At 41.1% G+C, this 17,688-nt stretch overlaps 1 protein-coding gene across 4 annotated transcripts in view; it reads left to right on the forward strand.

Annotated features, from left to right (window-relative positions):
• JADE2 (jade family PHD finger 2) overlaps positions 1-17,688 on the forward strand; it is a 245,191-nt gene that overhangs the window by 126,531 nt on the left and 100,972 nt on the right. For all 4 annotated transcript variants that reach the window (XM_054976016.1, XM_054976017.1, XM_054976015.1 and 1 more), the window contains exon 5: positions 14,103-14,272. In XM_054976016.1, coding sequence (XP_054831991.1) covers positions 14,103-14,272 — 170 coding nt within the window. The remainder of the gene's footprint in view (positions 1-14,102; positions 14,273-17,688) is intronic.

Raw genomic sequence — 17,688 nt, forward strand, 5'->3', positions numbered from 1 at the left:
CATCCTGCATTGGGCAGGGGGTTGGACTAGAAGGTCTGTATGGCCCCTGTGATTCTGTAATTCTGTGAAACATAAAACAGTCCAAAAAACAGCCCTAACAATAATAAACCAAGAAACATGTTAGCTACGATTCCTGACTGGAAGACAAGAAGTAAAATCCTGGAAATCGCAAGAAATGAAGGCTCAATTCCGTATAAAGGGACACATATCCAAATACTCACAGACTTACCATCCACAATTTAAAAAGAAAAGAACTTAGATCTATAACAGAAGCACTGAGAAAAGCTCAAATAAAATACAAATGGACTAAACTATATGGCTCTTCAAGTAAAAATACAAGATACCATCTTCCAAGCTACAGATCAGGAAACTGGAAGGATACTATTGCAGGACCTTGGCATTGAGATTTTTTTGAACTGGGACAAAATTGCACAGAAAAGAAAAATGCCCATTCATTTATCACCTTACAAGGACGGCAGGACCCCAGAGAGACATCTAACAAGCAAAGAAAAAACAGACTGAGATGTTAAAATTCAAGTTTAGAGCAAGCTAAAACAACTTGTTAAATGTATGACTGTATAATGTATAAATCTGGTTTAAGAATAGAGGCCGGGGGGGGGGCAGGAAACAGAGCTCACAGATAGGGTCTCTAGTTATTTTTACAGTTCTTCAAGTTGGTATAAGGAATACCAAATAGTCTATAGGGGGTTACTCTTGGGCTATAGAGAACTGTTTAGTAAGCAGCTTAATTTAATCTAGTTTATAGTGTATTAATCAGTAAGTAAGAGGGGATAGAGTTAAGAAAGGGAGGGGGAGGGGAGGGGGGTTATTTTAGCAAGATTCATAAGGTTTATAGCCCTTCCAGTGTGATGTTTAATTATACTGTTGTTTCTTTCCTGAACTTGCTGTGGAGTGGCAGCTGAGGACTCAGGGACCAGCAAAGGTCCACAGAACACCACTTTGAGTAGCAGTGTCTTACAGTTCACTTCTACTTGTATAAAGGCCATAGTGTTGATGGAGGTGTTTTTTTCCCCCCTGACATTGTGGTAAGCTGTTGTACAAGGAAAATCACATTGTATTCAACAACCTACTTTTACTATTGCATGGCATATCACCAGCAACAGAATGTTACTCTAACAGTGCAATCTTAAACAGTTACACTCTTCTAAGTCCATTTAAGTGAATGATCTTAGAAAGATGTGACACTGTTTAGTATTACACTACCTGTTTGCACTACAATTTTAATTTATAATTTAATAACCAGTTAAAGACCACATTTTCAAAGCAGAACATGGTGAAGACTCACAGTTATGCACGAATCAATGACCCTTGCATTAATAGAACATTGCTTGGAAATGAATTCTCCTGGCACTTTGTTGGATGCACACCATTATGTAGCCTGTGGTTTAATCATTTAGGTTAGATGATTACATGGGCAGCTTGGGGAAGTAGGTAGTTATCAAAGTGAGGAACTGGGATGTGAAGAGATGGTTTTGCTGAACAATCTGTAAATGAGGCTGTTGTAACTTACATAAAGATGTAAATATATGCTTTTAAATTGCCATTTCAAGGTGCTCCACAGAAAAGTCACATTAATGTTAATTCCAGAGACTGTAATTTAGTGATTTACCAGTGACTGTGACAGCCCAACCCTGCCAGTTACTGAACTGATACTACAGGTCTGGGCCAAGGCTGGTTTATTGATTACAGTTGGTTTGCTTAAAATCACACCCCTTCCTCTTGCCACCAGTCCTTTGCAACTCATCAGAGCCATAAAAAGATGGGATGTCAGCCTCCTGGGTGTCAGGTTATATGTCTTTTCAGTGTTTTTTAGGGGAACATCTATGTGACTTTGTCCTACTTGCCATTCTTAGGATATTGTGTTAGTCAATGCGGTGTATACCCTTGTTTTAAACTAAAGTAGCCCCTCTGAACTGGGCTGCCAAAATAATAACATTCAGTCAGCATTTTCTCCTCTGTGGTTATATTTTTAACTCCACTACAGAGCAACATCTGAAATGTAGTTAGTTTATATCCTCAGGTCTTAGTCGCATGTAGCCATTATCAGCATTAGACAGGTGATTGCTGGACTGAAGGAAGATTTATTTCTCTCTGATGGAAAGTATCTCACCTCTAGCTTCAGCAGTGCTTCGTTTCAAATGTCCTTCTACAAAGTGATAGTTTTTGACAGAAACCCTCTGGGACGATATATCCTATTAATAATTGAAAAGTTGAGCATGTATAGCTCTCTGCAAACTACCAGCACTTTGAACATGAACCTTTAGATAACATGGTGAAGTATCATATACACAGACAATGTCCAAAGGCTTCCCCATCCACCTGTACATATATCAGTATCGGAGTTTAAAGTAGCAGTGGCTGCCTATGGCTTGCATAAACCAGCTTCTTGGCAGTGCTCCTGCCTGCAGTTGGCTTTAATATTATATCCTTAAACTACTTAAATCCCTCATTTTCTAACAGAAGCCTTTTGCTTGTGTCTCTGTGTATAGCTGTGCATTGTTAGAAGAAGAGTCGGGATTAACAGTTGCTTAGACTGAACCTCTTTCTGAGAATTACTGCAGAGAAGGACCTTCTACACTGGTTCCTAGGACACCTCTATCCATCATAGTGCAAAGGATTGATAGGTAAAGGTAGTCCCCTGTGCAAGTATCGAGTCATTACTGACACATAAGGGGGACATCGCATCACAGCGTTTTCTTGGCAGACTTTTGTTACGAGGTGGTTTGCCATTGCTTTCCACAGTCATCTACACTTTACCCCCAGGAAACTGGGTACTCATTTTACCGACCTCTGAAGGATGGAAGGCTGAGTCAGCCTTGAGCCGGCCAGCTATCTGAACCCAGCTTCCTCCAGGATCGAGCTCAGGTTGAGAGCGCTTGGGCTGCAGTACTGCAGCTTACCACTCTGCACCATGGGGCTCTTAGCAAAGGATTGTTACCTCTCTCAAAGTCAGAACTGTGGAATATCCATGCTTGACTTCATTTAGCATGATCCCTTGTCGGGGTGGGGAAAGTGGGAAATGTATATAATGTACAAATGAGGCAGTTGCCCCTAAATAACCTTGCAGAAATATTTGTAGCTGTTTGTCTTTGTTCATGGGAAAGCAGCCTTAAACATGCACACAGAATGATCTTTGCACTTTTATGCCAGGCTAAAAATAAAGCCCTTTCCACTGAGGTTCAAAGCCCAGTGCTTTCTGCAGATCATCAGCTGGACACATTTCAAAATATCACCTGTTGCAAGCTGACTGTTCTGTAAGCAAGTTATATAAGTAGGATTAATAAAAGCTTAAAGCCTGATCATGCTGTGTAGCTGAATCAGTTCAGACGTTCACAGCAGCAGCAAAAAAGAAGCACATTTATTGTGGCTTGAGCAGTTTGCAAAAGAACTCTAAGCGTTTCATTTAAAGCATTTGTCACATTATTTAACACAGCCTGAAGTGAAACTTACATCAAGAGTATAGGTGTTTAGATTTGAAATCAACTTTTCTAGTTCATCAATAATCATATTTTTAAGACTGGTAGAGTTCTGTTGGGTGTATCGAGTTGCTTCCACTAATTCTATGTGAACCCACTCATCCACTCTGGACATCGTCAGAAACCTTTCTTCATGCCCACACTATCTAAGGCTAGATGGGTGGCAACCCAAGAAAAGGCCTTCTTGGTTGTGGCACTAAAACTTTGGAACTCCCTCCCCAAGGAGCTTTTTCTGTCTCTCTACTGTTGTTTTCCACCAGCAGATGAAGCCTTTTTTTCCTCTTTGGCATTCCTCACTGTTTTTGGCTCTTCTTCATTGTGTTTTTGTGTGTGTCTCTGTGTTTATATGTTTTACTGAATTATTTAAACATTTTTGTGTTTACAGGAGGCTGTCTTGCCCCTGAAAGGTAGAACAGCCTCTCAGCTGATTCATCCCTGAGTCTGTGGGAGCGCTGCCCCAGCATCCAACACCTTTCAGAGGGAGATGGAATGTTGGAGGGAAATTCAGCAGCAGTCAGTTCAGGGTTGCCTCAGTGAGAGCACAGGTGTTTTCGTGTAAAGCTCCGCCTGGTACTGTGGTGGAGTGATTTAACTCTACCTCTAGGAGAGGACAAAGTTATGAGAACTGTCTCTGGAGATGAGCACACCTGGTACCATTTAGTCTGTCTCTCAGGAAAGGGCAGGCTGGTGTGGGTGGAAACCTGTGAGTAGAGGATCCAATCTGGTGGCTAGTTGGTAAAAGCCTGTTTGTACTTGAAAGCCTTAAGAAAGGAATTAAAATCACAATCTGAAGCCATAACTAGTTTAAATTTAAGTGCCCAAGACAGTTTTCTCTTTTCAGTGTTAGATCTGATTTATTCTTTAAAACATCCTGTACATAAATAAATCTTTATTATTTTTATAAGCCTTCTGCTTCAGTGATCTCTATACTCTCTGTGTTCAATATAAAACTTTGCCTCACAACAGACAACCCAAAGCCTTTACATTTGCTACTATAAGAACATCTAGAACCTGAGGGGAAGATTTTCATTTTCAAAACAAACCTGGCTCTCCAAAATTATAGGAGGCTGTGTGGGTTCCCTCAGTTGGAAGAAAAGGCCTGTCACAATTTCATGTACACTTATATTTTAAAACCTGTTTTAATGTCTTGATGTTTTAATGTTGAAATGTTTCAATGTTCTGATGTTTGCCCCCTTGGGGACCTTATTTGGACGAAAGGTGGCATAGAAATGTTTTTAAAAAGTAAAATAAATAATCCAATATACTTCGTGGAGAATCGCAGTGCCATCCTTACAAGTTCTACCTAGAATCCCTCATGTTTATTCAATTGGGCTTACTTCCAAGAAAGTGTACTGTAAATCCTACAGAGGATGAATATCTTGTGGCCCTGTATATGGGGAACTCTATGGAAGATACTTCTCCAGATGTGTAGGAAATGTTCAAACTTCTAATAAAAAAGTAATGGAAAAGTTGAGTAAAAAAAAGAGAAGTAGTTTCCAGCTGAGTCATAACTAGAGATGGGCATGAACATAAAAAAACCCCGAATATGATGTTCATTGTTCGTTGCCATCCACCAACAGGAACTCACGAACAACCACGAACATGGCCCTGTTCACAAACATGTTCGTGGTTGGCTGTTCGTGGGGGCCAGCAGGCTCTCCTCCAGCCATCATCCAAGTCAAGATGCCTACTGCACCACTCCCTGAAACTGGACCTGAGCAAGCACCAGGAAAGGTACCAATAATAAATAATAGCTTGGCCTCAGAGCCTGGCAGCAGCCCTGGAACTTTGTCTGCAAAGTTAGAGCTGGGAGCCCCCCTCCCCCTTGGTCTTTGCTCCCTTGTAACAAATTTGGAGCTCCACACTTGAAAGAAAAACCTGCCTATCAAGCTAAATTGGGCTTAGATTGGGGTTTCCAAGGCAACAGGAGGTTAAGACAGAATTCAGACAATCCCTGCCTAAGTTGCCAAGGGAATTGATTGCAGGCGGAAGACTGTCTGGCTTGACGAACAGCAACGAACGAGGCTTGCAATGACCACTTGTTCGTTTAGAATGGGGCCTCACGAACAGCTTGTTCGTGAACAGCAGATTGGGCGGTTTGTGGCTTTTTTTGTTTGTATTGCTGTTCATGCCCATCTCTAGTCATAACCTGCCAATGGTTTAGAAACAGGCTTTTAATACATTTGTAGCACAGCGAGACAAAGCCCTAAAATAGAGAATGTAGATAAGCTGTATTAACCATTGCTCTGTGTATTTGCGGTGGGGTATGGGGAGAGGCAATAAACCAGAATTCTCAAATTATCCTACCTAGTAAACATAACTTGTAAATGTTAAAGTAAGTGAGATATTTGATCAGGTAACTTCTGAGTACGTTTTCTGTAATTACTTTTCCAATTAGAAAGAAATTATTTTCCTATTAAAGAAGAAATCTTTAGAGGTATAGACATAATTTAAAAGCTTGTAAATGACAATTTGATTTAAATCCATCATGATATAAAACTGACTTTAATGCAAAGATGCCTTAACTAAAATTTATGTGATGCTTATCCCAGACCTTCTTAAATTGTGATGGGATTACTCTGTCCCATAGAATCTCTTCTTCTGTTAATCTATAAAAGACTTTCTAAAGAGATTCCAATATTATATTGCTCTCTTTGATACTAGAGTTGGCAGCTGGCCTGGAGAAAAATGTCCTGCCCCTATAATAGAAGTTTAATGTGTAGAAATGGGCAGCTGAAGATTTTCATGACATGGAGGTAAATGACATCACATGGCAAATAATATCACACTTAGCCTATGTTAAAGAAAGAGGACATTTTTCTCCAGGCCAGTTGGTAAACCTATTTGATACCATGAGTTTCTTATTTTTTGTAAATCGCTTTCAAGTATACTATATGGGCAGATTTAGAAACCAACAGTATATCTGGGAGTTCCAAGCTTTTGTTATACTTTTACTTCTGTAATGCCTGAAAAGCTTTCTGTGGGTGATAATTGATTACTTCTAGCTCAAGACAGAGATAGATATAGCAATAATTATATGTTTACCATTTCTTTCTTATTCAGTTGCATTAGCAAGAGATACTTGATCAGCAAACATATTGGAATCTGGAAGACGTTATGTATATGGACTTTTAAAACACTTTTAGTAGAGTCTATCACCGAAGGCTTATGAGTAAACTTTGCAGTCTGTGGATAAAAGTACAGCTCAATAGTGTCATCCTAAGTGACATCCTAAACAGATGTACACCTTTTAAAATCCAGTGGACTTTGAAATGGCTTAGGATGGCACTGATAGGAACAGGAATCAGAGGTTAGTAGAGGGGGGATGTATAAAATTGTGACTGGTGTAAAGAAAATGTATAAAAAGATTTCCTCCCCCCCCCCCCACTCTAATCTGGAGAACTGGATTTGATTCCTCACTCTTCCGCTTGAAGCCAGCTGGGTGACTTGGGGTCAGTCACAGGTTCCCAGAGTTCTCTCAGCCGCACCCACCTCACAGAGTTATTATTGTGAGGATAATAACAGCACACTTTGTAAACCGCTCTGAGAGGGTGTTAAGTTGTCCTAAAGGGTGGCATATAAATCAAATATTATTATTATGTTATTATAATACTAGAATTGGGAGGATCTAATGAAATTGATTGGTGATATTTGACTTATTTTCTTGTAATTAGGATTTCAGTTATCTTGAAGTTCAGAACAGACGAAAGGAAATACTTCCTTTCAACTTAAAAGACTAAAAAATGGGGATAGATCAGAACAGTGATCTACCAGTGACTTTTACTCAGCTAAGAGAAATGGACCAGTTTATTGACTACGGCCAAATTAAATGACAGGGAATTATTGTAGCTCAAAAACTCTTCTGATGGGCTTCCCTGAACCATCTGATCTACGTATATTTTGGGTCCGATTCAACATATGTTCCTACATTCTCACAACACATCTTAGGAAAACTATTCCATTCCCTTCTTTGCATAATTTATCCCCTTGAAAAAATAAAAAGTTAACTGAATAATCACAAATGTCCCTGATTCAAATTATTTCCAGAAGGACATATAGCATACTGCTCTTTCAATGCTTGCTTTTGTCAACAGCAGTGCATATTGGCATTTGTGTCACTGTGTGATATTCCAGGGAGGGAAATGTGATCTTAGTAAATACCATGGCAAGCTTCATCTCCTGAGTGTGCTGAAAGCTGTCTGAGCTGGCATCACAGCCTGCTTCTCAGCCTGAGTTTTCTCTGTGATGGTATATCATTATGCGTGACACTGTTGTTGTGTGCATGGCAAGTGTCATGCGTAATGGTGCAGAGCCACTGGAGGATGGCAGGAAAATTGACAGCAAGTGCCTCTTCAGTTCACACCTAGAAACTAAATGGACAGAGAAAGACCATTTTCTCTTCCTTATCCTTACTTCTCAGTGTTCAGGGCCAATCTTTATGAGTGATGTATAACACCTTCTCTTGCAAAGCATCCCATGTTCCTGAACCTCCAGCTTATAGAGAATGTTAGAAGTACGTAGACGCTACTGAAAAGCAGTTGCCTTCTGCAGTGCTATCCTCATTATCTGTATGAATGGCCATGAATAATCTAACAGAGCTTAATAACTCAGAACCCCCTAAACTAACACGCCATAAAAGAACTGCTGGTATGCATTGAGAAATAATTTAATAATTGCATGTTTCCTTTAGCTTGAAGCTCCTGCCACAGAGAAGGCTGCCTGTTGCGTCTCTGAATGATTATTTGTTTTGCCTCCTTTTAGCAGATATTTCTGCAGTCTCAGATGTCATTGGGTTATTCCTGGCGTATATAGGTTGCTGTGCACAGGGAAAACAGAATGTATGAAGAGCTCTCCTGTTTTTGCCTTTCTGTGTGTCTCCTATCTGTTTAGGCATTTGTGCACCCATGCCTTTAACCAGTTTGGACAAACTTGGCTAGGGTGCAATTTAGAGAAAATTATATGTGTGACTTAAGATCCATGTGACTTAAGTACTTAACAGGGAATCCTAAACAGCATTACACCCTTCTAAATCTATTGAGGTGAATGGTCTTAGAGTGGCATAACTTAGTTTAGGACTGCACTGTAAATATGATTCTGCATAAATCCTGTTGACTTTGATGAGACTTAAGTGTACCTAAGTTTCCCAGAACTATGCCAATCCATAATGCAATGTTAAACATTTCAGGTTCTGTGGTCAGAAATGCCTCTTGGAAGAACATGCAGATTAGGAATATTTATTTAGTTTGCTTCTCCATAGTGTACCCTTACACACACACAAAAACAGAATTTTGGGGGGCAATGGCTTAGGAGAGAAAAAATTCAGACCTTCTAAACACTGGGAAGCAGAAGGTGAAAATGAATCACAGTTCTTTCTCCACCCCAAACCTTATTAGACATGACGCACATTTTTATCTACATTTTTACATAGTGGCTAAGAACTTATTGATGATGTAAATGAATAAGTTAATGAATTCTGTGCTAGAATTCCAGGTTTGATGACACCATCAGAGATTATAGCAAATATACATTTCTTTTTAAGTAATCCATTTCCTGAAAGAGAAACAAGATCTCTGAGCTTCTTCACTTTTTGCAGAAGCAGGGAGGGCTTAGAAAAAAACCTAGCTCTGTCTTTAACCAGCACATTTGTCCAATTTTATCTTTCAGAGGCTAGAAGCAACTGAATTCTATTGGCTTATTTTCTGCTTCTGTAAGCCCTCAAAGTAAATGACTTTAATAGCTGCCAGAGCTTGCTTTTCTTTATTTCAGTACATTAGAAAAAAATAAAAAAACTGAATGGTTATTCCCCCCCCCCCTTGAAGTGGTAGTTTGTACATGTGATTTTTTCTGAGTGATACCCTCAGTGAGCTCCAAGGGAAAGGAAGCCTCTGGTGTCATAAGGAAACATTAGAAGAAGATGGATGCAAGCAGATTTAGCCCTAGGTAGGTTTATTTATTTGACTGCAAGATCAAAACATGTGGGAGGTTGCTGCCGACAGCCTTATAGTAGTCTGGCAAGACACAAAGAAAATAAAGGAATTATATTTGCTGGGGGGAAAATGATTTTATTTTTGTGACATAAGAAAAAAGTATTTAAGTTGTAAAAAATGAATATATCCAAGTACAGAAATTTCTCACTTCATTTGCGCCCAGTGATTCTCCTGTGTGATGTGAGGTGAAATTGAGAACCAAGGGTAGGATCCATTCTGCATTTTGGTCTACAGCCCTTGCACAGCCTCACAGTGTCTGTCTTTAAAGGACTAATATTATCATGGGGATAATTGGGAAGAGGGTAAAAGGGATTAACCTCATTTCTGTTCCCCAAACTGTGGCTGTAATTTATCTTGAAAAGATTCTGGGAAGGTCCAGTCACTGATCTTGCAATGCATTGTTTTTGCTGTGTCCCTAAGGAAAGGGTCTGCCAAGAAAACGTCATGATGCGACGTCCCCCCATGAGTCAGTAATGACTCAGTGCTTGCACAGGGGACTACCTTTACCTTTACCTAAAGAAAGAGAGATGCTGGGGGAATAGGAAAAATAATAATAAAATTATTAAGACCTGCAAGACCCTCAAGGTGATTTGGTGTCTACTTTCTTATTCCAAACGAATTGAGATGTCTCTGTTTGAAGCTGCCTTTTGTGGGGACTGGAGCCAATGTCACTTTTTAAAATTTCAGCGCATGTGTCATAATGTTGGAACCCAGTGTGTCCAAAACAGTGTCTGTTTTGCTGCAGTCTTTCCCAAACCTGGATTGATGCAGTCCTTTTGGAGAGATTACAGTCAAAACACCTTTGCATGCTATGAAAATGGGAAAGTGCCATTTCAAAGGTCCTGCCCACTTCACCACTGTTTTTGTTGCTTCTGTCCTGGTGGGGCCACCATTTCTGTCCACCATTTCCCAATTTATATATGTTTTTGAAAAGGTAAGCCTCTAGCCCTGTTTGTTGTGGAGGTCTACACAGGGAATTGTTGCCATGTAGAAAGAGCCTAGATCTAATATTAATTAGTGTATCTTCCTCTTGAAGAATGAGGGAGAGGTATTTTGTTCTTGTCCCACATCTGCTGTTGAAAGAGCCTTCTGCACTTAGCATTTCTAGTTGTTTTGTGCATCTTTAGTTTTAAAAAGGCTTCATATTTTCAATCTAACATGGCTAGCTCATCATATGGGGCAAGCAAGTGCAGGCGTTAGATTTCTGTGCTATTAACAGATTATTTCTAGTTTTGAGTGCTTGTCATTCTTGAATATATCTAATTCTCAACATAGTCCCATTTGTGGATAATTAAATCCGGAGGTTGTGGCCATGGGCATTTAAGACGGATCATTGTACAAACCTGAGAAAAGATTTGTAGGAGAATCTGAACTTTAAAACAAAAAAATGGGGGTTTGTTTTTAAAACATTTCAAAAAAATCCAGAAACAGCACCTGTTAAGAGATAGCTGTTGCTAGGCAGCTACAGCAATATTTCCAGCATTCAGACCTTTGGTTTCTGTCAGTAAAAGGAGAGGGGAGGAGGCTCTTTCCAGGGCTGTTTTGGCCTTTGAGGGAGGACTCATTGGGGCCAGGTCTGGCAGCCACCTCCAGACAACTTGCATGACTCACTCAGGCTTGGCTGCTTACTACTGTTCAGCAGCAGCCACCATGCAAAAGCAAGTGTGTAGTGCTTAGAGTTTCAGACTAGGGTCTGGAAGACCCAGGTTTGAATCCCCACTCTGTTATGTAAGCTTATGGGGTGTCTGGGCCAGTCACATACTCTCCCAGATAGTTGTGAGGATAAAACGGAGAAGTGGAAAACAATACAAGATGCTTTGGGTCTCTGTTGTGAAGAAAGGCAGCGTATAAATGAGGTAAATAAATGATCCATGTAGCTGAAGATGGGAGACAGATAAAAAGTAGGTTGGTTAGCAGGTGGGAAGAGAAGGGTGCAGGGAAAGGTGAGGATATGGGGGGCTGCCAGGAACATGGAAAGAAGAAATAGTGTAGTGAAGGGGATATAGGTAATCTCATGCAAGTTCTTCCAAGTTCTCCACCATGCAACTGGGCCCAGTGCAGTTGACCACATGCATTTGAGGCCACAACAGTACTGGGCTTGCCAGGCTAGCATCATGCAACTTAGCCAGAATTTTCCCAAGTAGAGACTTCCAGGGGAAGAGAAGGAGTGAAAACTGAAAGGGGTGAAGATCAAAGTAGATTGGCTGGTGGGTGGGAAGGAGAGAAGGAAGTAGTGTAAGGGTAGATGCTATGGGGGCTTTCAGAAAAGGGAAAAAGGAAAGAGTGGTGGATGGGAAAATGAGATGCCTCAGCACATCTTTGCGGGTCCCCCATTTGTAATCATATAATCTGCAATCCAGATGGGGTGCAGATGGGGTGCAGATAGAGATTTGCCTCTGCTAGGGTGTTCCCTGTGATTAGGTTTGAAGCATCCTGCCCTCAGAAAGCAGATTTTGGGTTACCATTGGAAGGAAGGAAATAATTATTTTCATTATTAATTATGTGCTCCTATGTGAGGGCAGCATTTGGCTTTAGTGACTTACACATGTCCTTAAATGTTTCGGGCCATCGCTGACCTTCAGCCTAATCTTAGACTTGTACCTGTAATTACTAGAGATGGGCATGAACCAGAAAAAACCCGAACCATGTGGTTTGCGGTTCATCAAATTTCACGAACCACAAACTTTCAGGAACCTGCCCCTGGTTTGCGAGCCAATTCGTTTGGTTCGTGAAAACATCACATCCAGGTCAGAAAACCATCACTTCCGGGCCAGCAGAAGTTCACTTCCGGGCCAGCAGAAGGTCTGCAGAAAGTCCATCCCCTGTTGCCTAAGAAACTGATTGGCACCAGGCTGTCTGCAGTGACGAACCAAAAAATGAACCAGCCTAAAGTTTGTGGTGGTTCGTCAGAAACAGGATCTGACAAACAGTGTTTTGTGAACCACGAAACACCCTGGTTCGTGCTTAATTTTGGTTTGTATTTTGGTTTGTGCCCATCTCTAGTAATTACCTAGAAGTACATGCTACACTTACTTTTTGATACAACAACTAAAGTCCTTAGGGTTGAGTTTGGGGCAAGGGTGGAGGGGTCTTCTTTCTCAGTGCTGCCTGTATCCTGTTAGCTGATAGAGGATCAACTTCTTGACTCTGTGAAAGTCTTGCTTTGATAAAAAGAGTGTGTGACTCCCACAGTGTGGACACAATACAAGTGTTTCTTAGAAATGGACTAGTCTGCCTAGAGGCTGCTTGCCAATAGCAAGATTTTTCAGCAAAGTCAGGGGTGAAATATTCAGAGCTTTGATTCAGTGCTGAACATTTAACCTTTCTTGTTATTCAGGAAGCCCTTTTCCTTGACACCATTAGTAGTCCACTGTTTATTAAACCTGTACATAGTTTTCAGTACATGTACAAATTATTCTCAGGATAGAGGCCTTTTTAAATGCATCTGCTGGTTGTCAAGAAGGTCATGGCTGGTAGTTCCGGGGCAGACCATTAATTTTGTGCCATCAGTTTTGACAGCACCTCTAAGATACCTGCTTTTTAAAAGGAAAAAGTCAGCACTGTTCTTGAGCTGACTTAGGTTGGACTTCTATAATGAGCAGATGCTTCAAGTCCTTTAGTTTGGAAGCATTTTATAAATTCTGGCATATCAACCCTGTAGAATAGGAGACCTTGCTTTTTTAAAATGAGGCCTTTAATAAAGTATTTTAGTGGATGCACCCAAGGTATTGAGCCTCACTGAACATTCTGTGAGCCAGAATTGACTGAAAACTGTAGACATCTTTTCACTACAACTTTCATTCATTTTAATTTGTCACATTCTCCCAAGAAACCTTAGAAACTATGTACTGCATGAATATGTTAGGGATCTTTCTAATTGAATTCTTAACACCCTCACAAAATTATGATTCCTGTAGGAGAAATCATGACAGTTAAACCAGCTTATATTTGTAGCAAAGATATGCTTAACATTTTCTGTTCAAAAATAGCTGCATATGTACTAATAGAATGTAACTCAGCTACTCCCTTACAAATTTGTTTGTTTTTCTGAACACTTAATGCGCATGCATAATTTCCGCATGCAAAAACCCATGTTTCTAATAATGAGCTCCTTCCTTCCTACATCCCTCATTATTTATGTAATGTATTTATACCCCACTTTTCAGCTAGATTGGCTCAAACATGGCTTACAATTAAAATTACTTTTAATTAAAGACAGTTGCTGAGATGCACAGTTCCATTTTTTTTCTTACACTGTGAAAGAAGTATCACCAAATACTCCTGCATTTGTTAGGGCCTGGCAGAACACTGAGTAGCTGAGACTTGTTAGTTGCTAGAGTTGGTGTGTGTGAGGAGATTGTCCCACATGTTAGTCCTCCACTCAAACCTCATCTTCCAGCTGCTGGTAGCTTCTTACAGTTAGGCCTTAAGGTGTCCGTGCACAGTGATAAGAGCTCTCCTCTTGGAAATGCTCCCCCAACACAAGCAAACTGAGCAGCACTGAGCACGAGCAAACTTTCCTCAAGAGATCCACAGTAGGGGGCAGTCATTAATGCCCAGAGGAACAGGGAATGTCAATTGGCAGAGATATCATTACCTCTTCTTCTTTTCTCTCTAGGATCATTCCTATGCTAGAACATTCTTCATCACAGATCTCCCCAAGCAATTTGTCCAGTTCAGACAGCTCAGAAATCACCAGGACATACTCCCAACGAGTAAGCCGTTATGATCTGGATGAAATAGATGCTTGCTGGCTGGAACTCTTCAACATGGAGCTTAAGGAAATGGGTAGGTGTTTGTGGTCCCTTGTTCCTCATTCAGTTGCACAGAGAACATATGCACATGCATCTCAGCTACACCTTCAGCCTAGATTATTATAAAACAGTCTACATGGGCTGCCTTTTAAGACAACATGGTAGTGACAGGTGGTTAAAGAACAGCAGCTCAACTGTTATCTGGAAGTAGCAGCTTTTTACCTTTTACTCCCATTAAAAAAAAAATTGCATTCACTGTCTGTTTCCAGGTTGAGTTCAAGATGCTTGTTCTCACCTGGGACCACAAACTGAAAGGACTGTCTCTACCTGCAGGAATCTGAGAAAACTCCATTTGTCCCAGCACCGTTTGTTCTCTGTTCCCTCCTGCTGACCCATGAGAATTTCCATTGGCCACTCTTGAGTTTTTACAGTCATGGCCTCTGTATTGTGAACAGTCTTCATAATTATGTTAGGAAGCTCTTTCCTCTTTTTATGACTTTTGTGTGTTTCATTAGCTGGATATGTGTGCATAAGGTGTTGTCAAGTCAAAGTCTGACTTATGACAACTCCATAGGTTTTCAAGGCAAGAGGCATTCAGAGGTGGCTTGCTGTTGCCTGTCTCTGCATAGTGACCCTGGATGTCCTTGGTGGTCTCCTGTCTGAGTACTAAGCAGGGCCAATCCTTCTTAGCTTCCAAGACCTGATGAGATCAGGCTAGCCCAGGCCAAAACAGGACAATATGGTAGCTAGTATTTATTCAGTGCACTAAAGCCACAATATCCATGCTCAGTCTCTGCTCCGCTGTCCCTTCCCCCAGTTCTAGAGAACACTGGGCTGAGGTAGATGCTACAGTGCATACACAGAGAAGGTCTTCATGTCATAAACCATGCCTTATTTCATTAGAGCTGCTTCCTATATATCTGCTTCCAACATAAGAACACAGTATGGCAAAATCTTGTATGGAAGTGCCTCCTTATTTTGTTCACCAGTACTGGTTCCAGAAATTATCATATTGTAGTGAGAATTGTGGTACTTAGTGTGGAACCAGAATTATTGCTGAATTAGTCTGGCGGTAGAGGGGAGAGATACCAAAGGATCGCCTTCAGTTGATGAGAAATTACTGGCCTTCAAAATGTACAGAATTCTTTTAAACTCTGCTTTGGTTTTGCGAGTTCCTGGTTCTCCATCTTGTACATTCTTGAAAAACAGGAAGGGGGGGGGTGTTGCTTTCAAAATGGGACTACATTTTATATCCTCTAACTTATTCCTCTGACTGCACAGAATTGCTCTACGTAGTACAATTTTGAATACCTTTAAAGTCTATTTTATAGCCTTTCAGAAATGAGATTTTAACTGTGATTGAATATCTCTCCCAGTAGTAAACAGGTATCCCTGCTTTTTTGAATGCTTTCAAAATAAAATCATGTTTCCTCAGAAAAGTTCCCAGTGGCTGTATTAAGATGTTGTGACAAGTAGCCATCAGATCCAGTCAGGCACCAACTCAGCTTTTTGCTTATCCACCCTCTTTCCTCCCTTCATGCATGGAGCTTGATGCAAAATTTCCCCATTTGATCAAGGTCCAGTTCAGTGTGACATCCACACAGTTTGTCTGGAGTAAATAAACTCCAATTTACAGAGGCACTTGCATTCAGACATCACAGTGAATTAGTGCTTTGATCAGACGGGGAAATTTAACAAGCTGCCTGCTCAAAGGGAGGTGAGAGAGGAATGGGAGGAGCGTGCAGTCATCACAAGGAACTGTGCTTGATCAGAGTTTCATCGCAGTATATGATGTCCAACTGAAGCCAGTACAAATAAAGTGTATAATTAATTCATCACTCATGAAAGGGGAGAAAAGAACGTTTCTTTTGTCACCGTCGCATACCTGTGACAGGCTACTCTACTCAGGAAAAATTTTCTGGGTAAAGAGCTGTCAGAGATAATGTGATGAACATTTAACTCTGTCGAATGGTTTTATTCGTTGCTGCTGCTGCTGTGTGTGATAATAAAGCAAGTTGGTCTGAGGTAATTTAGATCAAACACAGAACAGCAGTCACATAGAAAACCTTATAGACAGCGCAAGACTTTTTTTGTTTCTGGCAGAAGCTTGGCCACAAATCTTCATTTAAGTTTTTCTTTAAAATTTCATGCCATATATTGTGATCTCTGTGCAATCCAAAGCTATTCTAAATCTGACTAGAGAGACTTTAGAGGTTTGGGAAGAAAAGTCTCCTCACTCTATGTGTGATTGTAAAATAAGATCATTTATATATTCTAATAGTGAAGTGTGGCCCCATCTGCAGATATTTAAGCCTGTGGACAAGGGCCATGGAGACAGAGAACAGATTTTTGTACATTCTTGGTGGACACCCTCTCAGGTTTGCAGAAGAATCTGAAAAAAAATAATATGGCGAGTTTAAATCCCCTTCCCCACAAATGGAGGAGCATTGACTTCATCTGCACACACAGTCATTTACGTGGCCTGAGGAGCCACCCACCCAGTATGAACTGTGGAAGAGTGGCGATGCAGGTGAGTGGGAGAGGAAGGAGCTGCTGCCGCCGCCCCCTGTGTGCCACGGAGGTGATAAAGGCAGACTGTCCCCGCTGCTGAAGCAGTGACACTCCTTTCCTGTGTCCCACCAAGGAAGCAACACTGGAGATGGGTGGGGGAGGGGATGCGGGAATCCTTGGTGCCCTCAGGCTGTGATGCCAGCCCAGGCAGTAGACAGACAGAGAAGGTGTGGGAGGAGAAAGAAAGATGGCATTAGTGACAGAAGGGAAGGGGAGTAAGAGTGACAGGAGGGGGAGGGGTGGAAGCAATGGCAGGGGGAATGGGAATCCCCTTCCACACAAGTTCCTTGCAGACCATTGCTTGTCAATGTATTTAATTCTCATTCTTACTAAATCTGAGGATATTTAAATCTGGAGATGGGAGTTATGAACAGACTGTCATGGGTACGGATAGAGATTGGCTGTCTGGTGGGTAGGAAGAAGAGAAAGGCAGGGAACGGAGAGGCTATCGGAAATTTCAGGAAAAGAGAAAAAGAAATAGTGGGGAAGGGGGAAATGAGATGCCCTCTGCAAGTACTTGCTCTGTGTGTGTATGTGAATGTGTGTGTGGGGAGGGGGGGAATGTTTCCAGGAGGTTACACAAAGCTTGGGCATCATTGCTGCGTATTTCATTCCTTATGGATAGTATTACCATATGTAGTTAGGAGATACACATACACTGGACCCGTGTTAGTGTGAAGGGCCCCACTTTCCAGTTCAGCACAAAATCACGCTAAGGTAGGCTGAGTATAAGGAAGAAAGCATTCGTTCGGCTGCCTCTCATTCCTAGGTATTACTGGCTTAAAAATTACACCCAGCTGTGCACTGAATCAAGCCAGTAATCAAAACAAGTGGCAACCAAGGGATCATTTGAAAAAATAACGAGGCTCCTAATGCTAG

Source organism: Eublepharis macularius, chromosome 4 (genome assembly GCF_028583425.1).
Source record: "Eublepharis macularius isolate TG4126 chromosome 4, MPM_Emac_v1.0, whole genome shotgun sequence".
NCBI lineage: Eukaryota > Metazoa > Chordata > Lepidosauria > Squamata > Eublepharidae > Eublepharis > Eublepharis macularius.